This window comes from Pezoporus occidentalis, unplaced genomic scaffold (genome assembly GCF_034315485.1).
Source record: "Pezoporus occidentalis ecotype Australia unplaced genomic scaffold, CSIRO_AGI_Poc_V1 ctg128, whole genome shotgun sequence".
Taxonomy (NCBI): Eukaryota; Metazoa; Chordata; class Aves; order Psittaciformes; family Psittacidae; genus Pezoporus; species Pezoporus occidentalis.
In genome coordinates, this window is record NW_026913082.1 from 548,285 (window position 1) to 575,872 (window position 27,588).

Sequence of the window (27,588 nt, forward strand, 5' to 3'; positions counted from 1 at the left end):
GGGGCATCAGAAGGAAGAGGCCGCACTGTATGGGAAACGAGCCAGGGGCATTCCTTCAGTGTTACAACCCCTCATGGCCTCGGTTCATCCAGTGACCAAAACTACAGCAAAACAGCTTTATTTCTTGTCCAAAGAGTACATGCACTTTCAAAAATTAAAACTCTTTATTTAAACATTTTGATAGCATCTTGTCACAGTTTAGAAGCAGCAAAGAACAACGGACATGTTGAAAAGCATTTACAAAAATACATTGCACAAAATCCTATCTTACTTTTTTTTTCTTTGAAAAATAAGTTAGTGTTATCCAAAATATTCCTACATCAGCTACCTAATTTCTACTTAAACAGGGGAATTCAAATCTTATATAACCTATAACATGAAAACACCTGGGTTTAATGGTAACTTATGAGTTCTGGTTCTAGCTCAAGTGAAAAAAAAAAAACAAAATAGAGAACAAAACATACAAGAACCCCAACCCCAGCTGTAGTGTAGATCACTGGGCGATATTCCCGTGCACTCGGAATCTGTAAAGGCACGTATACTCTTCATTTCCCCAGTTGGAAAGAACTCTCAGTTCCACTATTTGGAATGCATTTTGACCGTTCTCCTGGGAAAGGAAACAGCAAATGCACAAACCAAGAGTTAGGTACAAGCAGGTGACAACTGCAACTCCTCAAGTTGCTTTCTTAAGATTGCTGCCAACTACCCACTGTCGTTACTAACCAGGTCATGCCTGGGGAACTTCCTGCCACTTCGGAGAGGACCTTCCCTGCCTTACAACCAGTTATTTGTGAAGGGAGTCAGGACAAGCATGAAGCCGACACTTCCTGTGCTCAGCATCTTCACACCATTTGTGTCCGGACAGCACAAAGCTTTCTTCTTCTCTCACATACGTGAGAAGAAAGCTTTTCTTCTTCTTCCTGCCTCAGTTTCTACAGTGCCCAACAGAGCACAAGGCCACCTTCCTTCACTACTCACTGTGCACTACCATAGCAAACAGAAGCCTTTTTCTCCCAAAGCTTTAAATCCTGTCATCCAGACTTACCATCACTGGAAACATCTGCAGTGGTTCCCCTTCTTGATCATACTCATAATGCCCTAGAAGCGTGCCACTTTCTTGATATTCATCTTCTAGACCCTGTAACAACAAGATTTTTGCTTCCATCAAATTTGCTATCTAACCAAAACCAGAAGCATGTCTACATAATTGAGTTTCAACAGACAGCACTCAGAAATCGATCAAACCAGGATCAGAATGTTTCCCGTGTAGCTCAATGCCTGTTCAGGCATGGCTCTGCATTTAAATTCCCTGCACTGCAAATACCTGTGCTATGTTTCTATGTTTTCACTGTCAAACCTCTTCATTTCCATGACAAACCCACTATCACAGTGTATAACAGAAAGTGCTCAGGACAAACCAGAATGAGAAAAGATGCATTAAGTTTACAAACAGGACTGAAGTAAAGATTCAGATGCTTGCATATGCTGTTTAAGCATTTGAAGGAGCTAGACAAAAAGTTCTCAGCTATCACAACTATCCTCTGATGTAGCCTGTGGTGTTCACTCTAAAATCATGCCTATGCAACTGTGGTGCTAGTTAAAATCCATTTTAAAAAATCATGGATTCTTTACATCATGGATAAGGTGAAAAGCCAGAACTGCAGGGGAGAGGGGGAAGGATAGAACAATCCAACTGTATGAAAGAACTACATTCTCTGATGTATTAAAGACTTTAAAACCCATCATCTCCCTCCAAAAGCGTTTACTACTGGAGAAGGTAAGAGAAAAAATAAAATCAGTTGTAACATTTTCTATATCTGATTTCAGGCTCATTAAAGATTAGAAGCCATTTGAAGAGCAGTGACTGGAACAGTTTATCTCCTTAGCTGCCCTCCCTCAAGTCATTACTTTCCAAGATAAGCAACACAGATATTCTTTATGCACACAAACATCACCTGAAGCTCAGAGGCACACTTACATATACTAAAAATTTCCTAGGAGCACTGGTGATAGTTCCTGTTGGTGAAAGGGTCTTTGGTATGTGTTCCAGTGTAAAGGCAGTTGGATAGATCTTCACTGAAAGTCTGATGACAAGATGCCCCTGTGATCCTTTAAAAGCCCAGCAGTTTCCTGGATACACGTCCGGCTAGACAGGAGGAAGGGAAAGAACAAGGTGGGAGACAACAACAGCAGCAAAATAACCACAAGCTTTTTGTAATGGCTTTATTTGGAGTAAGACTTGTAATGAATTTGGAATTATGAGGGACAGCCTTAGTAAGTGGCAGAACAGAATGTATTTGGTAGAACTCTTCAGGAAGACAGCCTATCACAGTATCACAGTATGCTAGAGATTGGAAGAGACCTCAAAAGATCATCTAGTCCAATCCCCCTGCCAGAGCAGGAACGCCTAGATAACGTTACACAGGAATGTGTCCAGGCGGGTTTTGAATGTCTCCAGAGAAGGAGACTCCACAACCTCCCTGGGCAGCCTGTTCCAGTGTTCCGTCACCCTCACTGAGAAGAAGTTTCTTCTCAAGTTTAAGTGGAACCTCTTGTGTTCCAGTTTGTACCCATTACCCCTTGTCCTATCATTATTTGCCACTGAGTAGAGCCTGGCTCCATCCTCGTGACACTCCCCCTTTATATATTTATATACACTAATAAGGTCACCCCTCAGTCTCCTCCAAAGTATAGAGACCCAGCTCCCTCAGTCTTTCCTCATAAGGGAGATGCTCCACTCCCTTAATCATCTTGGTTGCCCTGTGCTGGACTCTCTCCAGCAGGTCCCTGTCCTCTGTGAACTGAGGGGCCCAGAACTGGACACAATATTCCAGATGGGGTCTCACCAGGGCAGAGTAGAGGGGAAGGAAGACTTCTCTAGACCTACTAACCACCCCCCTTCTAATACACCCCAGGATGCCATTGGCTGCCTTGGCCACAAGGGCACAGTGTTGGCTCATGGTCATCCTGTCGTCCACTAGGACCCCCAGGTCCCTCTCCCCTACACTGCTCTCTAGCAGGTCGTTCCCCAACCTATACCGGAACCTGGGGTTGTTCCTGCCCAGATGCAGGACTCTACACTTTCCCTTGTTATATTTCATCCCGTTATTCCCTGCCCAACTCTCCAGCCTGTCCAGGTCTCGCTGGATGGCAGCACAGCCTTCTGGCGTGTCAGCCACTCCTTCCAGCTTAGTGTACTATCAGCAAGTTTGCTGATGACACTCAATTCCCTCATCTAAATAGTTGATGAATATATTAAATAATACTGGTCCCATTACTGACCCTTGAGGCACTCCACTAGATACAGGCCTCCAACTAGACTCTGCCCCATAGACTACAACTCTCTGGCTTCTCTCTTTCAGCCAGTTCACAGTCCAACCTCACTACCTGATCATCCAGACCACACTTTCTCAATTTAGCTGTGAGGATGCTGTGGGAGACTGTGTCAAATGCTTTGCTGAAGTCAAGGTAGACCACATCCATCGCTCTGCCATCATCCATCCACCGTGTTATTTCCTCATAAAATGCTATGAAATTGGTCAAGCATGACTTCCCCTTGGTGAAGCCATGTTGACTGCCCCTCATAACCCTCTTATCCTTGATATGCCTTAAGATATGCCCAAGGATAAGGTGTTCCATCACCTTCCCAGGGATGGAGGTGAGGCTGACTGGTCTATAGTTACCCGGGTCCTCCTTGCCTTTTGAAGACTGGAGTGACATTTGCTTTCCTCCAGTCCTCAGGCACCTCTCCCGTTTCCCAAGACTTGGTAAAGATGATAGAGAGTGGTCTAGCAATGACTTCCGCCAGTTCCCTCAGCACCCACGGGTGCATCCCATCTGGACCCATGGATTTATGGATGTCCAGATTGCTCAGCTGGTCTCTAACCCATTCCTCATCAACTAAGGCAAACCGCTCCATTGACCTGACTTCATCTGAGGTCTCAGGGGTAAAGGACTCTTCAGGACTGCCTCCAGCAGAGTAGACAGAGACAAAGAAGGCATTCAGTAACTCTGCCATCTCTGTATCTTCTGTCACCAGGGCACCCATCCCGTTCATCAGTGGGCCTACATTGCCTCTGGTGTTAGTTTTATCTGCCATGTATTTGAAAAAGCTATTTCTGCTGTCCTTGACCCCTCTCGCCAGATTTAATTCTGAGGAGGCCTTAGTCATCCTAGCTGCCTTCCTCCATCCTCTAGCAGCAGCCTTATATTCCTCCCAAGTGGCCAGCCCCTCCTTCCATGACCTGTAAACTCTCCTCTTCCACTTGAGCATACCCAGCAATTCCCTATTTATCCACGCAGGTCTCCTGACCCTCTTCCTTGACTTCCTACGAGTCAAGGTGCTCTGATCTTGAGCTCGGAAAAAGCAATCCTTGAATGCCAACCAACTATCTTGGGGCTCTTTACCTTCAAGCAGCCTTGCCCATGGGATTTCCCCTAGCAATTGCTTGAAAAGGCCAAAGTTTGCCCTGCTAAAGTCCAGGGTTGCAATTCTACTTGGTATTCTACTAGTCCTACCACACAAGATCCTGAATTCCACCATCTCGTGGTCGCTGCAACCAAGGCAGCCCTCAACCCTTACTGCTTCAACCAGATCCTCCTTGTTAGTGAGGATGAGATCCAGCAGCGCTCCTCTCCTGGTCGGCTCACCCACCATTTGCAGGAGGAAGTTATCATCCATACACTGGAGGAACCTCCTGGACTGCGGCTGGGTTACCGAGTGGTCCTTCCAGCAAACATCAGGGAAGTTAAAACCCCCCTCGACGACCACAGCCTGTGACTATGAGGCTGCTCTCAGCTGCCTGTAGAAGGCCTCGTCAACTTCCTCACCCTGATCTGGTGGCCTCTAACAGACACCCACAACAGTATCCCCCCTGCCAGCCTGCCCCTTAACTCTCACCCACAGACTCTCAACTCGCTCGTCATGTGTCCCTGGACAGAACTCGGTGCATTGTAGTTGCTCCCGTACATAGTGACCCCACCACCCCGCCTGGCTGGTCTGTCTTTCCTGAAAAGGACATAGCCCTCCATGACTATATTCCAGTCATGTGAGCTGTCCCACCACGTCTCTGCAATTGCCACCAGATCATAGTCTCCTGACTTAACACAGGTTTCCAACTCCTCCTGCTTATTTCCCATGCTGCGCGCATTGGTGCACAGACATTCCAGGGAGCGAGCTGAGCACACCGATTTCACCCTAGGATTATAGGAGGCCTCCCAGTCTTCATCAGTTCTGGAGCGCTGCCCCACTGGGGCAAGCCCAGCTACAACCCCATCCCCCTTCAAATCTAGTTTAAAGCTCTCCAAATGAGCCCTGCTAATTCGTGCCCCAGCATCCTTTTGCCTCTGTGAGACAAACCTTTCCCACTTGTCATTGTCCAGAATGGTGCCCTATAAAACCAGCCGTTATCAAAGAATCCAAAGCCCTGCCTGCAGCACCAGTCTCGAAGCCAATCGTTTATGGACTGACTTTTCCCATTCCTTCCCACATCATCAGTGGAAGATGGAAGGAGTGCGGAGAAGATCACTTGAGCCCCAGATTCCTTCACCATCCGCCCCAAGGCGCTGTAGTCTTTCTTCATCCCCCGCAGACTGCGGGAAGCAGCTTCCTCCCCACCTGTCTGAAAGATCAGCAGCGGGTAGTAGTCTGTCGGGTGCACCAGGCTGGGGAGCGCCCTGGTGATATCCCTGATCCGGGCTCCAGGCAGACTACACACTTCCCTATGATGAGGGTCAACTCTGCATATCGGGCCCTCTGCTCCTCTCAGAAGGGAATCGCCTACTACAACGACCCTTCTTTCTTTCTTATCAGAGGCAGTCTTGAGGTGCAAAGTCGACCGCCTTTTCCTATGTGGCCTTGTAGGCTGGCCTTGCACATCCTCACCTACCTCTCCTTCAAGATCCAGGGCCTCGAACCTATTACGGAGGGACACCTGGGGAAGCAGGGCAGGAAGGGAGGAGGGTTTCCCCCAACGCCGAACTGGAACTCGCTTCCAACCCTCGTCGTCTTTTTGGTCCCCTACCTCTGCGCAACAGCTACAGGGCAGGGGCTGTCTTGGGCCATCCCCCTCTGTCTGAGAGGGCAGGGGGTCCTTCCCCTTTTGGGGGGGTACCTCCCTGGAACTGTTCCAACTGGCATGCCAGGGAGTTACTCCACCAGTTGATCTCCCTTTCACACTCCCTGATGGTCCTCAGCGTCTCAACCTCCTCCTTAAGTCCTGCCACCAGGCTAAGCAGATCTTCTACCTGCTCACACCTCACGCAGGTGGAATGCTGTCCTCCCTCCCCCGGCAGCAGCAGGCTCTGGCACTCCCTGCATCCAGAGACCTGAACAGCCACGGTGTGGGACGGGGTCTCTGTCTGAGTTGCTGCAGTCTTCTTACTGCAAGCTCTTTCTGGAGGCGACCGTATTGGTCTGCAGTCTGGGACACCAGCAACAGGGTCAGCAACACGTCCTGCTTGCTCCTCCCTGCGCCTGGTGGGCAGTGACAACACCGCTGCCCTCTCCGAGGCTCTTTCAAGGCAAGGGGCAGGGGGGTGGTCGCCATCACCGTGGGAACGCCCCCCGCCACATCAGCCGCTCTCTTGCAAGGGCTGTTGGGGCTTCAGGGATCGGGAGATGTTGGGAATTGCGATGCCTCTGTGCTATCCCCTCTGATTTTCCTAATCTCTGTTGAACCTCGCGGTTGCTGAAGCGTGCCGGCTGCGGCTCAGGCTGGGCTAGCTCCGATCAGCTGACTGATCCACCGGAACCACCAGCAGTGCTTAAGACCATGCTGAGATTACTTCTCAACGGGAACCCTCCTAGTGCTCACATTCTGTGTAAGTCCAATGCACTGCCCAAGCTTCCTATGAAGGTCTTAGTTTTGCTGGAGTAGGACTTCAGCAGTGCTCAGGAACCACCCAAAGAATCCCACTCTTGGGAACATAGCTCAAAGTACCCATGTCCCCCCGGATATTACAAACAGAAACATCAAGCATCTAAAAACAACACAAGGGAATAACATTGCTGAATTTGTTTACTCAGCCTTTTATTACCTGAATCACTGCTCTGGGAGACTGAGTGACATGCCACAGAGGAATTCCAAAGAGGCTAACCACTGCTGCTCTGGCATCGTAGGTTTCAGAACAGCGAGTACTCAGAATGCTGCCACCTAAGAAGAGATTTATCAGGTTAGCAGAAATAATTACGCATTTCTCCTCAAGGCAGAGATATGTACAAAGCTTGATGAATATACCAGTTATTTTCCTCAGGAAAAAAACTATCAAAGATATTCATAAAATCACAGAATTGTGGGAGCTGGAAGGACCTTAAATCTGACCCAGTTCCAACCCCCTGCCATGGGCAGGGACACCTTCCACTAGACCAGATTGCTCCAAGCCTCGTCCAACCTGGCCTTGAACACTGCCAGGCATGGGGCTGCCACAGCTTCTCTGTACACCCTGTGCCAGGGTCTCACCGTCCTCACAGTAAATAATTTCTTCCTAATATCTAATGGCAATCTACCCTCTTTCAGTTTTAAACCATAGAGTATAAAAAATTTCTGGGGATACAAATAAATTATATGAAGTAAAATGTTATTTTAAGCACATGTGAAAAGGTTTTTCATTTAGGAGGGCTGAAAACCACACTATTTTTCCCTAGTGACTTCAGTAGTATATCCATCCAAACCCCCTCCCTGTGCTTCTCGATTATCTCCAGTTGCATACATGCTGAAAAGAACTGTAATATCTAGTGTATATATATATAGCTATTATATATATAATTAAGCATGCATACCTAGGCTGATATATAAACCTGTAAACAACAGGCATAGACTGCAGTAGACTGATGAACAGGCAACACACAAGGATGCTCTACTAACCTTTAGCCTTCATTATAAGATTTTTCAGTAAACACTGTACGTAACATGAATAGTAGAAATGGTGTACCCTCTACTTTTTACCTCCAGATTCCAAGGCAAAATCCACCAGGCCAGTCCTGTCTTGAGAGTAGAGTTTCAGTGCATTGTTTACAATAATCTGTACTTGCTAAATGTGCACACACAGAAGAAGAGAATGGAAAGAGAAAGATTTTAATAACATCAAAAGTTGTGTTCTTTTCCACAACTTCCCATGACCTGGACCTACATTTTTTGGTATAGTTGCTTCTGGGGATTCTTCAATTTTCAAGGTAACATAAATTGAAAACACAAACATTCACAGCAGGCATCAAGCAATGCTGTAAGAATACCCTTGATAAAGCATTTTCTGTACTTCTCCCAGTTTCAGATCATGTTCCTGACATCTCTTAAAAATCACATTTCTAGTGACAGTCATGCTCCACAAAATGCCTAGGAAAGGGCTTTTTACAGTTTTAGTTCGACATTTCAGAACCTAAACTTATTCACCTCTTCTGTGATTCCAGAGATCCCTGCGTTGGTCACAGCATTCGTTACGACTTCAGGTGTTAGTTTTTGTTTTGTAGCAGACATTTGGAGATTAATATCCTTGAGGATCCGCATCTCCAGATCCCGCAGCTCAGTCTGATGATCACTTTTACTCACAAAATTGGATGTAAGCCATTGGAGGAGTGTTTCAGGAAAATCTTCTTGTCCATCACCAAAAAGCATCAGCTTCACAGATTCTTTAACCTGTGCATCTACCTAGCAGAAGCCATTAACAATTATAATAGAAATTACTAGTCTTTATAAGCCATTAAGTAATACTGTATAGAACAGGCACATGTGAAATCAATACATACATTCAGAACACAATTCAAGCTTTCACATGAGTTTTAACTACACTGACTTACGCTAGAATAACAGACCCATCAGGTGTGCAGAGGAACCTATGGGAGATGTGGATGCTTCATTTGTTTGGTGAACAAGGCACAAACAACAAAGCCCAGGCAAACCCTGCAGTTTAGATCAGCAGCTGAGCAGCTCTTTGAACTAGAAAAAGTTGACTGTAATAGTTCAAAGGCAGCACTGTGGCCACTTTAAAGGGAGCAGTACACTTGTTTAGGACTAGTTCATAGAGTCACTTAATCACTCCCTAATGGGATGCATCCATTCCACACACAACAGCTACATCATTTTGAGTGTTAGCACAAGACGGTATTTCAGTCCAAATTGTTAATCCAGTGTCAATACCTACTGTTGTATTCACTGCGCTACATCCTACTCAGACCATGTAACAGGTTCCTAAAGAACTTGAGCATGATCTTTTAAAAGAACTGTCAGATAACAAACTGAACTTGCTTTTACGCAAGTTTCTCTTCCACCTTTGCATGTGTTAGGAAACACATCAGTAAGAACAGCAAAGTACTGTACACGGAACTGCTGCTACGTCAAATATTCAATGCAAAAACCCTGCCATTGTGGAAACAATCCATAACCTCCTGTCTGTGTTATGCAGTCATCGAAAAAAAGCCCACAGCACTGCTACCATTCTTTAAAATGAATCTTACCCCCATATTACTGATTGCAGCACCTTCCAAGAGTGAGTGAACAAAATCAAGCAGTACCAAGTTTTACTGGGACAGCTACAGAAGTTACTTACTTTTCCGTGAATGGCATCTATTTTCCCACAGCTCGTCTTCACACTTTCCATAGTTGACACTTCTGATTTTATCTGGGACAACTCTAGTTCTAGCTCTTTAACTCTGGCCAAAATTTGACTCTGCGCATCAATCTCTCTGACAAAAGTAAGGAGGCAGTGATTAGGAAAGATAAGTTTGAATCATTCCACCACATTCCAAAGGTGTGAGAACAGACTAGTCTAATACAAAGTTCAGTTATTCACCATGAGCAACACTGCGAGCTTGCAGTTCCTTGAGCATGTTATTTAAGGCATACTTAGGATTAATATACTCAAAGAAAAGAATGTTTAAGCTGCAGACAAATCCAGCAGTGATGACTTAAATTTACTTCAACCAGAATAACTTCAGAGGCAGGTGTCAAGGTGACCTTAAGTAGCAGGTCACATAGGACCAATATAGGTCAGTGTTCATTGCATTCTATGGAAGAAGGGATCAGCCATCATTCCAAAGCCATTTTACATTTAGATCTAATTTAAAGGGAGATTAAGCAAATGTGTTTCTTTTTCTCTTCCCAATGGGAAAACTGCTTAATGAAATGCTGCTGGTTTTATCCTGGTATTTCGTGAGTGTAAAGTAGGACAGCTGACAAACGAAAAACAAAGATGAAGGTTAAAACTGATACAATTCAAGAGTTTAAATACAAGGCCTAACAAAAACAGCTACTATGCACTTGTGGAAAAGATCTCATGGATTTAGAAGAGGATGAGAAGTCACTTGTTTTCCTCTCCTATATAAACAGCTTTTTCTAGTCAATAATGTACCTGCAGAATTGCTCACCCACTGGGAGTGGGCCTTGTGCTGATGTTCAGCATCACAATTAAAGCTGACTGTAAGAGAGAAGTACTCTTGCCGACAATACAAACTCTTAAGGCCAGTTAACTGACACAAAGAAAAGGATTGCTGTCTTCCAAAGGAGAACATGCATATCACCATCAATGAGCATCAGGACTGAAAGAGAAAAATGCATCTGAAAAATGCTTGTACCTTGCTTTGGCTACCTCCAGGTGCTTCTGGATGCCCTAAAAAATACCAAAGTTAGTTTTAACAAATACAAAGAAAGAAGACAAAGAATGCTAAATGAAAATTACACTTATGTTTGTGCTTCTGTAGAGTAAGATTTTATTTCAAAGAGAACCTGCCTCAGTGGCCAAGTGAATAAGTTCACTCTTTGGACTGAAACCCCCTCCAAGAAGGGGGAAGAAGAATACAAGTTTTGAGAATTCAAGACTGCAATAGCTGGAGTAAAGCAAACTGGGCTTTGGGATAGCCAACAAGGGAAAACAACCTTAGTCTATTTTATCCATGTTACAATTGCAGCTAATTTCAATACCTTAGATTCAGCTGAGAGTTTTTCAAGAAGGTCTTCCAGCTTCAGAATGCGCAGCTCATGTTCTTGATGTAAAGCCAGGAAGTCAGTCTTAAAAAAAAGAGAAAAACAAAGGTGGTGTATTTTCTTCTCAAATACAAATAGCGTAATTGAGATTTTCTAAAAAGAATAATTTTTATTTCACTTTGTAAGCACTTTATCCTCGGGGACAGTGAGAAATTACAGAATTTGTAATAAATATGAAGGCCTGATCTAGCAGCTCTAGAGGTTATACAAAGGGAAGTTTACCAGAAAACCTCTTCTTTATTACCAGTCCTTCTTTCTCTGTCTGAAAAGAGGATCCACCTGCTCTTCAACAATGCAAGATTCTACTTTAGAGCACCTGTCTGGAATTAATTCTTTTTCAGCAATAACAAAGGAGGAACAAATGCCAGTGACTACTCCCTGGCATTTACTACTGATCAGTTAGCTCTGTAACAGAAAGAATCCTCAAGTCAAACTGCAAAACATCTGCGTAATTAAATCAGAATACTTGATCAGTATTAGAAAATATCAATAACTGATTATCTTACCGTTTTCTCTGCTTCCGTGTCTTTAAGATGTTGACCAATCACATTTTTTATTAATTCTAGTGTTTCACTTTTGTTGCTCATCTGGGCAACCTGATCTTGAAGATTATGGACCAGAAACATCAATTTATTATATTCTTCTTCATTCTGATGGCACTTGTCAGACACAAAGGCCATTTGCTTTTCCAGCTCACTTAGGTAAGTAGAATCAAAGATGCTTATGGTATCCTAAGGTATAAAGAGATTTTCATTTTGTTTAACGTATAAAAATCATGACATTTATTTACATTACTTGTGTATTGAGTAGCTATTGCAAAACATTGAAGGCTTAGGAGTTAAGAAGTCTTAAAAGATATTGAAGTTCTTCCTTACCTTTGGAGGTTGAACAGAGTTCATAGAATCATCCTGCCGTTCATGAACATGGTCACGTATTCCCTGCAACCTATCATGTCTTGTCCAGTTCAATGAAGGTAATAATGAAATGAAGTCATTAAACCCCCAGAACCATACACCTAGATTCAAAAGAAAAAGTAAAAACGATGTTATAAAAAAATTCTCCCTTAAGACTGCTTATGACTTTCTTCTTTAAGGACATACGCTACCTTAACTTCACATGATGGATGTCGCACAACAGACACTACTCCAGTCTAAATAATCAGCTTTAAAATTGTTAAGTCAAGCACTCAAGAATATTAGGGAACATCCACCAGTACCACTCACACAGTTGGAAGGCACGCAGCTTGCACTTCTGTGTCATGATAGAACTTTAACCTCTACTACTGCTTCCCTGGGACCTAGATGCAATTTACTGATGAAGACTGGCCATACTCACTAAAGGCAGATATAAACATTGCTTTTTACCTCAATAGAAAATATCTTGCCTCCTACCCTACTTACTACATACCACATTGCATAACACTGAATACAAGTTGGAAAAAACTTAGGCTCCCATGGGAATGACTGAGCATTTTGCAAAGATTACACCTATTCTTGCAGCATCTTAGTAAGAAGAAGCAGCATTTTCTACACAGGGTAACTTGTTCCTTTCTTATTCTCACTAATACAGAGGAGTTTGAATGCCCACTGTAAAATTCTGACAAAGTTTCTCTTGGGCCAAAAGCAGCTACACTTAATTTAGGGCGTGCAAAGACAGGAACCAGTTTTTCAGAAATAGCCCAGCACTTCTGGTCAGTATTTTGAGCTTCTTGAATTCAAACACAATAGACAGCTTGCCTGAAACACTGACACGTAACCAGCCTAAATAGCAGTATTTTAAGCAACTCAAGCATGGTCTAGAGCAAAGGGAAGCCTTAGGATGAGTTGATCAGAGAACTTAACCACACTTTCATAGAGGTGGGCAAGAACCAAAGCAGTCAGTATGCAGCCTACTCCTTATGACTCCATCGCTAGTCCTACTTGGGGAGACCAAGAAAAAAAGGACTTCAGTGCATCTACTTGCTCACCCACCCTCTCTCTCTAAAGAGATCTAGGAAATTAAATCAAAGGTATTCCTTTCATGGCAAGGGGAAAGCTCACTGGCTTGTTAGTATTTGGAAAGCTCAAAGTGCTGCCCCGTTCCCAAATTGCTTGGTTTTGCTTCTGTATCTTTGTGAACCAAAAGTTCCACTAAAAATGCTATTTTGGAATAGTAAGCATAGATAACTTTGTACTATTACTAAACGATTCACATACCCAGGAGAAACAAGAGTGGGATAAGGAGCAGGAACAGCTTGTAGGCCTTTGAAGGGCATCTAGAGAAACAGAGAAGAAAGTTTACGAAAGAATACATTTACTGTATTTCACTCTTTTATACTAGAACTGGGTAAATAATTTGCTGACAAAAGAGGTTTTTTTTCAGTGGATACATACCTTCTGAGAAGAAACACCTTGAGCGAAGACGTGAGGGTAGCAAGTTGATACCATGCGGCTCTAAGCAGCCTGAATATGCCAGAAGCTGCAATCCCTGGAAGACAAAAAGTGACAGTGTGAACTGTAGTTAGCGTAGCACACATTCAAAGAAACCAAACAGAAGGACATGCGACTGTGGCCAAGAACACTTTGCACAGCAGAGAAACGCACAACTGCAGGCAACGCAGGCAGCTTATTAACATCTGCATATCACAAGTCTGACAGCATTATAACATCAGATGCTCAACCAAACCAACAGCCATGCAAAAAGACAAAATGTTCATTTGTTTTAACAATGCACTCTTGCTGGAAATCCAGTTATTATATTTGAATCCAAGTTACCACACGCTGAAGACCTTCAGCATGTTTCAAGAAACGTACAGATCAGCAGCACCAGTTTTTGTTGAAAATGCCAAGAAATGAAGTTACAACCAAACCAAACACCCCATTATTCTTGACACCCCATATTCTGTGCTACTCAGACGCTTGTTTCCTCACACACTCACTCCCTCATGAAACAGTCTGGTTAGTCTCCCATTATGCCTATGAACAGAAACAGACCTCTCACATTAAGCATAATCTGGTCAATTTTTAAAAAAGAAAGTTGAAGTAGCACATTCATTGCTGAGTACAAAAGCTACAGCCTAAGCACAGTGGAATTAGTGTAAGCCACACACTGCAGATGCCTAGTTTGCCTAAAGGAACAGGCAACGCGCACACACACGGATAAGGACAGTAACCTGGAGAAAGAATGGCCAGCCAAAGTAGAGACAACACCTTCTGAGAGACAAGCCATCCCGCTGTTCCCACCGTCCGCAACCCGTGAAGCATAAAGTAACCTAGATTATAAGAAATTCATGCCACATGGTAACATACAAAAATCTTACAGTTCTTTTGCAGTACATGCAGTAACAAAGACCCAGTCCCCTGCCCGTTACATGTTCTGCATCATTCTAATCCACACCTTTCAGTAATCTACAAACTTAGTTCTTCGCTCTTTGAAAGCAAAGCAGTCACTAATAAATATGAAGCCAAGTAAAACCAAGATAATTCAGAAACAATTCTCAAGCACAGAGATGAACGATCAACAGCAGCTGTGCAGTTAAATACCACTCTTCCAAAACCAGCAAAGTTTACATTTTGTAGCATGTTTAACAATGCCATGCTAAGTGTGACAGAAGGCAAAAAAGAAAAAGACTGCCATAAAAAGGAGTCTGAAGCACATCATTACTTTGAAAGCATCTTGTTTGTTCTGAATTATACATCAAATTCATTATCTAGGTTCACACGTAGAAGAGGGAATAAGCACAAATTTTAAATGCTAGTGAATTAAACAATGATGTCTAAGAAATATTAATAATAGAAAATAATCCCTACTAGAAGTTATGGGCAGTCTACTCCAAGTGAATGTTCCCAAGTATCTTCAGCATGTCAGTTTTGATTCTCTTATAGAGCAAAACTGACAACAAAAAAACTACTCCAAAAACTAGAAGGGAATGCTTTCACTTTTAGCCCACTGAAGCCAACAACTACTATATGCAGGATTAGCACTGTTCATTCTACAGAACAAACTACATAGGACACGTTTAGAAAATAATCCTACATTTTTAGATCAGCAGATACGTCTGGGTTAATCTGAGGGATTATAGATATACCAACCCAATATTTTGCAAAGCATTTAGGTGACTGAAGTGTCTCATATCATTTTCCTTTGTTGAACAAAGAGCACCCAAATAGATCCTTGATGCCTCTGTCATTCAAGCTAGGGAACGCTCATCTCACAGGGAAGATTCTATCCCTATAGAAGATTCCTGTAAAAATTGACTATCACTAGAACAAAAATAAGATGTTAAAACCCCTTTATTCAAATAATCTGTATACCAATACCTCTACCTTACTTTCATTTTAAGGCATCTTTTCAACCTATTGAATGGAGGCTTCCCCAGAGAGCATTAAATTAACAATTTGATTTGTTCCCTCTAACATACAAGGTGCATGCTGTCCTTCTACCTTGTTTTTACTAATAGGTAAGCAGTCTGCCAAGCTTCTATAAAAGCCAGTATAAGAGCAAGAAGTCAGTCAGGAAAGATAAGTAAGTTAGTTTTCTAGACAGTTTACATTTCTACTTTGACAGATAAAGACAGGGAAAAAAAAACAACCAACCCAACCCCAAACAATACATATGATTAGTATTGTGAGATTGTGTTGCAAAATAAAAGTAAAATAAAAAAGGACCAAGTCAACCTGCGTAAGAAAAGGAGTGCCAAATGGTCCTTGCTACCCTTTCAGCCCATGAGGACTGCATGTGGTCTGTGATGTGTGTTTCAAGATTTTTCTTCCCCTTACAGTCATCACCTGTTGGTTGTGGTAAGAGTCAGTTAATGGGACAAAGCCAGGATCAAATGAAGATCACTACGAGGTAAGTCAAAACAAGTCTATTTCACATTATCCATTATCAAATTAAAAGCCACTAAAAGTAAACTTCAGTGGCATAAAGCTTGCTTGAGGAAATACTTCCGTACGCCATGTAATCACCATTCCCCCCTCCCAACATCTAAGTTGCAAAACAAACATTTACTTTTTAGTTTCCATAGAGTAATGGGGCATCTGATATTACCATTAGAGCAACAACCTGTCTTTTAGCCCAAGGCTTTACCCAAGGCTAAAAGACAACATCAAGAATGCTTACATATTGATTCCTGAGTTACACCAAGATGTCTATCTTCTCTGTAAGACCCCTTCACATTCATGCTTCCACAGTAGTCCGAGTGAGCTGCAACACATTCAAAAAGCATACGTGGAATGTAATTCTCAAGTTCGAAGCGTTTCATGTATGTGGATGTTAGCTATACTGGCTGCTGAGTTCACAATTAAAGCCAGGTTACTCACAGGAGACCTGAGAAATGATCAAGGAAGAAGACTACTCTGTGTAATCTTAATTTTTCTTCTGTAAATATCAGGGGGCCTTTTGGTCCAAAAAAAAAAAAAAAAATCTTTCTGCTTCTTTTCAGATAGCAAAGTTAGTAAAAAACCAAAACCAAAACCAAAAGGCAAGTAAAAACTCATCAAATCTTGAGTCCCTATTCCCATCATTCTTTCAGATGGGCCAACCACCACATCTTTGTGTTGGTTTTACCGGAGATCTTCAAAGACCAAGAAGAGAGCATAAGCAAGTTATAAGGCACTGAGGCAAAGAGAACAGTTTTAATCGAACAGAAAAATCAGTTACCTCCTGCCTATGGCAATTTAACTTCACTTGTAGATTGTGTATTACAGAAGAGAAAGCACCAAAGAATATTTTTAGGGAAAACAAGACATGCTTTAGAGTAGCAGAGGGACGATGGTAATTTTAGTTCTGCAAGACAGATCTGATCAAGCTTTGAGTGCACAGTGGGCTTAAGGGTAATAAGACAGTTCAAACTTAAAGACACTTAAAAGTCTGGATCTGACACTATCACACCAAGCAGTTTAAAACCAACTTAAGTTTCTCAATTTAAACATTTCCTTCTACCGCTTCCAAGTAAAAAATAAACACGTGCATCTTAACTGTAACAGGTCTCCCATACACGAATCCAGATACTTCCAGAGCAGAAGGAAAGCATGAAAAGAGCAGCAGAACTGAGATAGTTATATAGTTATTTAAAAAGGGAGAAAGTCAGGAGCCAGCCAAAAGAGTATAGAAAAAGAACACAATAGTGCCGGAGATGAAGTCTGCAAGAAGCCAAAACACACTGTGGCTGTGCGCAGAGACCAAGAAAGACAACTGAAAAGGTACCTCTGAATTCATAACCCAGCTTCAGCAAAACCATTTGAAACAGTTGCACCAACAGTGATGCAAAAGATGCTGCAACATGTTTGACCAATCGGAGAATCTTACTCATGTGGAAATAGGTTCCTCCTATTGAAAAAAAAACAACCCAGTGTGAATATAAATTATTCACCTCCGTTAAGATGATGTACTTCCATTCTCTGGTGACCATCAGCTTGTGGAAGAATGAGGATCAAACATGGAAAGCCTGTTTATCCAGGTATATGAAACTTGAGGAAGCGTGGTGTGAGAAGTCTGGATGGTATTAGATACTACAGCAAAGCTTTTGCAAGAACTTCACATCCAAAGGAAAACCCTTTCAAGACAGGATGTATGGCTTCAGCGAGAATACTTTTTCTTAGTGAGAATTAAGAACTCTAAATAGCAATGAACTTCTTGCTTACAGAACTCAGGATTTTTCAGTGTTGTGAGCTGCAGATCCTGATTTTATAGGTCAAAGCTCCAAAGAGACAAACTACATTCTTATTTTGGATTTTAAAGGGTGAGGACTTTCTTCCTTCTCCTCAGCCTTTACACTGAAGGAAGTTAGTACAGTGGTCTGCCTCAAGAGCTAGAGACATAGACATCTCCTTCAGCGCCACAGGAACAAAGCTGCAGTCCACCTTTGTACTGCTGGTACTTTAGCTGGTTTCCCATAATCAGCCCCATTGCAAATAAATCCAACGTGACTATGTGCCCCCTTTTCTGCTTCCCCTTCCTTCCCAATGTCAGTATGAACCAAACTGCTGGGTTAAAGTTCAAAGGAATGTACAAATAGGAGCTCCTTGTAAAATTCTCCTACATCAATGCAAACTCAGGAGCACAGAAAACACTTTTCATACAGTACCACTTTAAGCAGTTTGTTATGCCAAGCCATAAGAATTCTTGCCTGTACTGTGTATTAACCAAAATAAATACTTGCCTCAAAGCATTTAAAGAACACCTTATAGTTCAAGCAAACAAATTTCTTGCTACTAAAAGTATACTTCAAGAATCCCAAAATTGGCTCCTTTTTAATTCAAGGCCATTCAAGAAAATTTTGTGGTAACTGAGGACTACCACAAACAACAAACAAGAAACTCAAGTTGCTATGTAAGAGGCAAGCAGACACGGTAAAGACACTGAGGACAACCATCCACAGAATGGAGGTTGTCTTGGAAAGGCAGAACCTTATGTACAGCAGATTCATTTGTTTTCAAGCTGTAGGAATGGAGTCACTAGAAAGTGTATTTTTCAAGCAGTTGAGGTTTAGCTTCTAGAAACACTCTAGTAAGCTACAAGGTTAAATGAGGATATATATATTTAAAAAAGCAGAAGGCAGGAAGGTGTATCTCTGAGATTTCCTAGAGAGCAGAAGCACTGCAAAGAAATAATTTTGCTCAGTCTTGAAAATTTTACATCATATAACAAATAACAAAAAAGAGAAATGTGCCTACACAGGAAAAGTTTTTATCTGAAAACTGACCAAAAACTTCACAGACAGACATGTATAGGTCTGATTCCAGATGAGGAGACCCTTGTGATCAGTGCTGGCTTGAACTGCCCATTGTGTTCCAAATCACTGTGGAAATAAAACTCGTTGAGATACCACAGCATTTTCCTTTTGAAATTTAATGCCTCCAGAAGCACTGAAAAAATCTGATAATCATGTATAAGAAGTTGACAAGTACATAAAGTTTCAACTGATGTAGATAAAACATATCCAGACAAAACACAAGAGAAGGTAACTTACTAGATATATGTTTCTGGCTCCTATCCCTAGAGTAAATTCTTGAAGATGGCACACGAGAAGCTGAGTGTGCTGTAAGAACCTCCTTCCGTTCAGAAAGCATGCTGCACTCATTGCAAGTATAGCCATTAATCACTGTGGTCTGCATTTCTGATGTTGCTGTATCACCATGTCCCTGAAGCAGTGTAGTACCACTACCTAACAAACCAAGAGTAAAACATTCAGTGCATCAACATCAGTACTGCCATCTCTGGTTACGATTAAATAGAATTCAAGTAGAAAGAAAAGTGTAGTTACCTTTAGGATCACCTTCATCATCGAGACCTTCGAAAGAAAAAAGAAAATGGTCCCAAATATGAAGAAATCCCATCATCAACTACAACAACTACCATGAAGTCAAATTAAAAGTGCCATTAATTTTAAGACTGTAAAGAAAAGCCACTTTTTAATTAGCATTTAACATATTTTGCTGTCCACCACACGACCAGATCCATATATTCAGACATTAACATAGAAGGGTAACAGTAAAAAGCATTCTACAATGGAAAAGGCAGATAAAACAATGATAACTACACATTTTCTTAGGTTATATGACTTTAAAGAAGCTAATTACAAGCTTATGCCATTTCTCCTGCTTGGTAAACTACTTTCGTACTACTGTATTTTAAGGTCCTGTTTTAAGAGCAAGTTAACCTAAAGTTTAAAATGTGTTTTAAGATTGAAACTTTCAGACTCTGGGAAGGTGACAAGTGTACTGAGTAGTGTCCTGGGTTCAGCTGTAACAGTTATTTTTCTCTTTCCTAGTAGCCGGTGCAGTGCTGTGTTTCAGCTTTGGTCTGAGAACAATACTGATAACACAACGTTTTAGTTGTTGCTAAGTAATGCTTACCCCGATCAAGGACTTTTCAATCCCTTAAGCTCTGCCAGTGAGGAGGGGCAGAAGAAGCTGGGAGGAAGCAGAGACAGGACACCTGACCAAAAGTAGGCAAAGGGGTATTCCATACCACAGCATGTCATGCCTAGTATATAAACTGGGGGGAGTTACCCAAAAGGCCCAGTTCACTGTTCAGGTCAGGCTGGGTATCGGTCAGTGGGTAGTGAGCAATTGTATTGTACATCACTTGTGTTTATTGTTTTTTTTCCTTTACCCTTTCAGTTTTATAATCTCTCCCCTTGTTATTTCCCTTATCATTATTATTATTAGTAGTAGTATATTTACTTTACTTATTAAGCTGTTCTTATCTCAACCTGTGGGGTTTACATTCTTTCGATCCTCCTCCCCATTCCGCCTGGAGGAGGGGGCAACAGAGGAGGGAGCACGTGGCTGTGTGGTGCTGAGTTACTGGCTGGGCTTAAACCATGACAACTAGAAACAAACAGTCAGAAATGGGAGATACAGTAAGTTGCTGGTCTTTTATAGGACACTTTAGATAAATTCTTTTTGTAGCCAACTCGCTTATATTCCTCTTTAATTAAGAAAGTAGGTTCCAGAAAAATATCCTTGTATATACTTACAAAACCAAATGAGCCAGCCACACAAAAACCCTCTTAGGAGATCCCCTACTGCCTCCAATTTGAAGCTTTCAGATTAACATATACTAAGTTGAAACACGCTTCTGCCTAAAAGCAAATGAAAAAATGCTTTTCCTTTGGCTTTTCAAAGACAAGTTACATGTTACCATTCTTTAACGACAGCACTTCATGCACGTTTTGAAGAAAGCAGTGATAAAAGATAACGACATATGTACAATCTATGGTATTGCATCACAAAATTGCCTATGTTGGCCTGCCATATGAAGTTGCCTGGGCAAGGTATCCTGATGTTGATTGTGCCTATAAATCAAGTTTACACTTACTGTGAATTTCCAGTAGGCATCTGAGCAAACAGACACCTACTGCAAAAGTCTAAACACATGCACACATTTGAGGGTATGTTGTGCTTTAAACCAAACCAGACAACTCGTTCACTCACTTCCCCCCCTTTCTTGCCCTCCCTCCCCCTACTCCCAGAGGGACGGAGAGTCAAAAAGAATGCAACTCCCACAGGCTGAGATAAGAACAGTTAAGTAACTAAGGTATAACACAGATCACTACTGCTACCACCAATAATAACAATGATAAAGGAAATAACAAGGGAAGAGAATACAACATTTCACCACCAGCTGACCGATAACCCCCCCAAACCCGACCAAGCACCGACCAATACCTCCTCCAACCCCGCAGTCCCCCAGCCCTTCCGGCTAACTCCCAGTTACATCCTGGGCATGACGTGCTGTGGTATGGAATACCTCTTTGGCTAGTTTGGGTCAGGTGTCCTGTCTCTGCTTCCTCCCAGCTTCCCCTCCTCCCTGGCAGAACATGAGGCTCACAAAGTCCTTGGCCAAACCAAAACATCGCTATCAGCTCTGTTCCCAAGCTGAAAGTCAAAACACTGCACTGCACCAGCTACCAAGAAGGAGAAAAATGACTGCTACTGCTGAACCCAGGACAGGGTAGGATGGAAAAATGGGTGTGGAAAAGAGGGAAGATATGAACATACATTCATACATACCAAACCATAACCACTTTTCACAGTTGGATACAAGCAATAGCAATCAATTGCCTACCCCAGAAATGATGAACTTTTGTCTGCTCTTGAATTGAAGATTCTTCCAATACAGTGGATACCATTAATGTATCACTGCCATGGCTATTGAAGCTGCTTTGGCTTAATGCAGACGAGCTGGAGAGATTTTTCCTTGGTGTGAATCTTTCGCTGCCAGATTGTTTATTCACACTTCTGCGTTCCTTCACTACCCTAGGGAACAAAGCAAAGACAAATAAGATCTGGCAGTAAAGATGCAACTTTCTGTGAGTCTCACAGAAATAAGGAAACAGTCAAGGTATTTCAACACTGATGTGACAAACCAGGTTTAGAAGAAAAAAATCTTTCCCTTCAAGCATCTGTACTTTTACCAAGACTTCACTGCAGACCACATCCTAAGTATTTTCCAGAGACTGGCAGTAAACACTGAGAAAAACAGAATAGGCAACCTATGTCTGTAAGGCTGTGTTCCAACAGGAAGTCCCAGGGCTCCAACCAATAAATGAACCCATCATGATAAAGAATGCTTACTTGGAAGGCTTCTCTCTGAAATACATGTTTCCAGCAGAGTAAGAGCTGTCATGGAGGCCACGGTTTTGTGCATCATCTGATTCATTAAGTGTTGCAGAAGCTAACCGTAAACTACGTCGTGACATTCTTGGAGAATCAAATACTGGATCTATTTGGTTTTCTGTCTCAAAGTCCAAAGCATCTGAAGAATAACTTGAACTGCCAAGTAAGAATAGTAAGAAAAGTAAGAGAGAATTCCCTTAGTAACAAACATACCTTCAAGCTAACCCACACTTCCATTAAAAGCAGTTTATTTGGAGTTATGGAAGAATTCTCACAAGATATACCACATAACCCAATTGATTTAGAAGTACATAGATATTCAAAATTATTTTTAGCAAATCACATTACACGTTTTACAACTGAAAGGAAATCACAGTTAGTAAGAAACAACCATTATGAAAACCATGTTTGAAGTTTAGCCAGAGCAAGCGTTTGTTACACAGCCTAGTTCTTTGGGGACCAATTTTAAAGAGGAAGCCATACACGACACACCTAGCAGCAAATTAAAAATCATGATGCACTCTAAGTTGCAAAGTAAATACTCATTTTTAGTCAAAGTTTACTTTTTATTTCATTTGCCAGTCCCCTGTTTTGAGAACCAAAGATATACACACAACACTACTCCAAAATTCCCATCTCCCAACAAGCAGGAAGTTCCCCCTCTTTAAGAAACTTAAGAGTTCCCTACTTTAGCTATGTTAGGTTAAATACTATTACTTTTAGAAAAAGTAGTTTCACAAGGTTTATTCATTTAATGCAAATAATTAAAAAAAATACTCTGAACAAGTAATTAAAAAAAAAAAAGGAGTATTTCATTAATTTTACTTTACAGAGCAAGTTTACATGTAGAGAAGATTCAAATTATTACCTCAGGAGCTCTACTCCACACTTTTACACATGATTCTTTCAGAACCTCCATGAACACTTACAGTGAAAACAAAGCAGCAACACAAGGCAAACACAAACAGATTAAACAAGGAGTCAGCAAGAAGTACATATACTAAAATGGAAGTTTAGCCTAAAGCAGAATACTCACACTTACAATCAAGAGAAATACTCAGAAAACAGAGATGAGGTGGTTGGCAGCAGGACACCAGGTTCTAGACCCCCTCAGTACCGTGACCCACAGTAACCAAATTCCAAGCGTTCTAGGCCAGCTTTCTTGCAGAGTCTGTCCCTTCCTGGACCACGGGGACATACAGAGCTGTAACAGCTGTTCCTCAATATTCTTGGGGGGGTTCATTTCTTCTTCATTTTTTTTTTCCGTTTTGTAAGAGCTGAGCAAGGTATTAATAACAATAGCAGCTCCTTCACCCCAAATCCAAACAAAAACAAGCAAGGAAAGTACATCTGAATGAGTCTACTATGCAATCTCTATTTAAAATGGAAGCTTTCCCTTTAAAAATACATGTAAACAGCTACTATATCCTGTATTTGTGGCAAAACAATTTCTTAGCAATAATTTTCTTCATTAAAGTGCCCAGAACCTTATCAAGTAATGAATTGGTTGTGTCCTGTTACTACTTTGGCATACAAATAAGTTAACATCAGAAGGCCTAGCAGCTGCCCCTACAGCAGTTACTGAATTCTGACAAGGCAGGTGCTTCTCAAGTGAGTTTCGTGATTGCTGCATAATGCAAAGTAAAGCACGCAAAATGGGACAGTGCCAGAGCCCATGAACTGCATTTCTTTTGGCTAAAAAACCCAACCTAATCCATACAACGTGCTGCAGGAAAATATAGCTGCTCCAGCAGCAAATGGGCAGACCAGGACCAAACCAGAGCTTGTCCAACATGATTTCTTTGATCGCCCAGAGGTGCACAGATTTAATGGCAGGTCCTTGGCACTACCTACTTGACCTTACTGGCCTGCCTTGCCAGTGCTGCCACATGCAGTGCAGCCACATGCAGTGCAACCCCATGCAGGGCACTAAGACAAACCCAACATACATTACTATATACAGTATGTTTATTAATCCTTGCTTACATTTGGGTGGGAGAGAGGAAATAAGGCAGAAACCTCCTTAAGAGTTTACTACAGGGTCTCTCCCTGAACAGCTGGTTCAGAGCTCAGTTTTGCTATTTACACTTGCTACTATGCATCTGCTTTTCCTTTATCTCCACCTAGTGTTTCTCACAGATACTCGATTCACAAGAACACAAAGTCCACAGGACAAGCTGACAGCTGTGACCAGCCTCAATTTGTTTCTATTTGTAAACATGTGCTGTTGTTCAGTATCTCAGGGAGCACTTACATCAATTTGGGTTGAAGACATACCTCAGAGTTGGGCTCTACCAGTCTTAAAAAAAAACTTAAAAAATCATGGATCATCTCCTCTTTAAGAGATCTTCTCTCTTACTTATGCAGGATAATCATTCCCTTGACACTGAAAGTGAATTATCTGTCCCAGGTTGGCAGGACACTATCTAGAAGTCTCCAAATCTGCCATGTCACTTTCCACAGTCTGGAAAGCGGCCTTTTTCCTACTACAGGAAAGATACAGTAAGCAAACAAACAAAAACCCAAACCAAAACCTTTTCCTTTCATAGGACATAAATTAACCGGTACATTAAGGGTACTTCTATCCATATGTATGGCTAACCAAAAAAGACATTGTAAAGATGTGATGCCATCAGCCTACACTTCCAGATAACCTACACAGTGCAGACTCCGGTTCCTTCCCACACATGCAGCTCCCATGGCTACTGGCAGATGTGCTGACTGGATCAAGCCGTACATTTCCAGCTTCTTAGCTATTAACTTGACACCTCCTTCACACAAGCTTCTACAGAGTAAGAATGTCCTAGACTTCAGTGAGTTAATTTTCAAGTTTTAGAAGCTGAATGAGAACAAGGTCGGTAATTTTAGCACAGCTATAGCTTTGTCTGGAGGACTTTGTCATAGAATCATGTAATTTATAAGGATATGAAAAGGGCAGTACTATACTTCATTATCCAAGATAATAATAGATAAATGAAATATACCTAGAGAACTGTGGTTAAATAGACAACTTCCAACACAGATGCAGGCACACAATCAATACATGAACATATACATGCTTTCTGATCATGGCATTACTTTTATTAACTGATCAAGGACACTACTTTGAGCTCCTGAACTACTGCACCAATTGTCACTGAAAACGTCAAAAAACACCACCCTCAAAAAAACAAAAACAAAAACAAACAAAAAATAAAAATCAAAGGATTTTATTCATTTTGCATAAAGTTACACCCTGATTTAATGCTCTGACACAGGGGAAAAAAAAAAAAAAAAATCAAACCGAATTCTTACCAATTCAATCCGTAGTTGTGAAGAAAAAGGAAGTGTTAAGGTACCCAAATTGACCAAACCCACACAATTCAAGAATGACAGTGACTAAAAGGAAAGATCAGCCTAAAGGAGGGGTGTAAATTATATGTTGACAAGTGGGTGAAATTCACAAGGCTGACTGGCATTTTAAGGAGGATAAAGGTTATTTGGCTGTATCAGTTTAATGCTTTGCTGATTTGAGCTGGAGAAGGAAAAACACAAAGCAGAAGGCACTATAAACAGTTATGAACACACAGTAATCCAAGCAAATATTAATATAAATTGTATTAATAGGCCATAACCATGTCTGGTGATAGCTTTGTGGTACTAACTTCCCTGTACTTTTTTCTGCAGCACTACATGCACAAGCCCATTGCTGGAAAAAACCTCAAAGGAGAAAATCAGATGCCAGTTTAACAGCTTGTTTTAGGATATGCTCATAGAGACATAAAAATCACTGTCTAAACAACCTGAAGATTCAAAAGTCTGCCTTCACTGCTCGCAAGAGGGAAAGTTATCCTCTGCAGAAGAGTGAATACATTTCAGCAAATCACCAAGGTACACTTCAACACAGAGCTATCTAAAAGCACACAGTAATATAATAGTGAATGTTGGCTGATAAAAGGCACATAAGTCATCTTCTCTCAGAATTAGTAAACCCACTTGTATTTAACCAACATTTTACCAATGTTCTATAAATTCAGGAAGAGTTGCTATATAATTGATGCAATGTAGAACACATCCCATTTTGCAACACTATTGACATTAAGCTGTAGCTAAAAAAGCAAAACAAAACCCATCATGGTCCCGCCCCCCGTCCCCCCCCCAAATAACGATGCCACAATTTTAAGAGCCCACAACAGCAAGAATAAGTTAGCAACCTCTTAATGCTACAGTTTTGCCTACTTCTATTTTACTGATAGCCAAGAATTCTTGTCTAAATATTGTATTCTAATGCATATTAAGTAAATAATTATTTACATGTACAGAATAGAAAAGCAAACTTACACTACATCCTAATTTATTTAACTTGAAATAAAATCTTCAGCTCACTGACACATACTTGCTTCAAAATACATCTACTAACTCAACAGGAAAAGGTAGGTAGATTAAATCAGATGCCATAATCTACTCTATTAATAGTAAAGAAAATCAAATGGGCATCACAACATTTTGAATACATAATACCAACACATGCAAACACACTACTACTGCGTTTAGAAAACTGAAATTATTAAATAAAAAGTCTAAAATGGTCTGTTTAATGAAAAGATACAAGAACAACCAAGATCTTTGAAACAGATTTTGCATTCACACCAGCAATTTTGCTAAACCAAAAACCCACCCAACAAAGCAAACAATAAAAAAAGTAATCAATGTGCAACTTCCAGCCAAGTTTCACAATAGCACAAATGAGTGTGTCTCAGTTTTAAAGCAAAAGTAGTGCCAAGTAGCAGAAGAAAACACAGAAGTTACAAGACACACAACAAAGCATCTACGAGTTTTGATGATGTATTTATAGAAATAAACCAGCAATTGTAACTAGGCGGAGACTAGTTATCCATAGCAACTAATAAACACTGAGTCACTATGTTAGTCACTGTCCTGTCAGTTCTACATGTATTCTTTCCTCCAGTTAGGACACAGTAGTTATTTTCAAAACAGACTAGATGAAGCATGATTCTCCAAAGAAGTCAGCTACTTACCATAAAAGCTGAACTCTTGGGAATTAACAACAATGAGAGAACATGCAGTTTCTCTACAAGAAGAAAAGAATTCTCACCTGAGTGCATATGTATAGCCAGTGTTCTCTGGCAGACACTGGGGAGGAGTATACGTGTGTAGACGTGAAAAGTCCATGTTGACTGTTTCAAATCATACTGTAAAAGGTGGAAAAAAAAAGTAATGCAACGACTTAGAAGTACACAAAGCCAAGGTAAGAGCCCTTGCACTGTTCAGCCTGTGTTTGGAAGTACTGAAGTAAAGCAGCTACTGTTACCAGAAATACGGAGTGCTCAGCATTTCAGCTGTATGGCTGCTGGGGCTGGAGATCCCTTCTCAGTACTGCAGGAAGCTCAGTGTATTTCTGAGCACAACTTTCTTTATGATGTTGTTTTCTGCAATTTCCGAGTTCTCGGGAACATTACTGTAATATGAGCCAAGCTCTCATCACAACTGTCCTACAGTGCTTCCAT

General features: G+C 41.4%; 1 protein-coding gene across 1 annotated transcript; it reads right to left on the reverse strand.

The window, feature by feature from the left end:
• Positions 1–145: 145 nt before the first annotated feature.
• SUN1 (Sad1 and UNC84 domain containing 1) lies at positions 146–27,588 on the reverse strand. Its single transcript, XM_062607994.1, has 22 exons — positions 27,177–27,588; positions 22,040–22,237; positions 21,531–21,721; positions 19,222–19,248; positions 18,928–19,122; positions 17,163–17,285; positions 16,077–16,160; positions 15,632–15,742; positions 14,128–14,226; positions 13,349–13,442; positions 13,172–13,230; positions 11,852–11,991; positions 11,483–11,707; positions 10,914–11,000; positions 10,568–10,602; positions 9,544–9,679; positions 8,391–8,645; positions 7,947–8,031; positions 7,039–7,154; positions 1,979–2,146; positions 1,046–1,138; positions 146–607 (listed from the first exon to the last, which is right to left on the reverse strand). Exons 1-22 carry the CDS (start codon positions 27,251–27,253, stop codon positions 494–496), a joined length of 2,712 nt encoding a protein of 903 aa, XP_062463978.1. The 5' UTR covers positions 27,254–27,588; the 3' UTR covers positions 146–493.

Bases quoted from the DNA above. Each gene is read 5' to 3' on its own strand.
- SUN1 (XM_062607994.1), bottom strand. From the start codon at position 27,253: ATGGACTTTTCACGTCTACACACGTATACTCCTCCCCAGTGTCTGCCA. The intron at 9,680-10,567 runs GTACAAGCATTT...TACTTTTGTCAG, and splicing joins CTGGAGGTAGCCAAAGCAAG to AGAGATTGATGCGCAGAGTC. The intron at 1,139-1,978 runs GTAAGTGTGCCT...TTGTTGTTACAG, and splicing joins CTAGGAAATTTTTAGTATAT to GGTCTAGAAGATGAATATCA.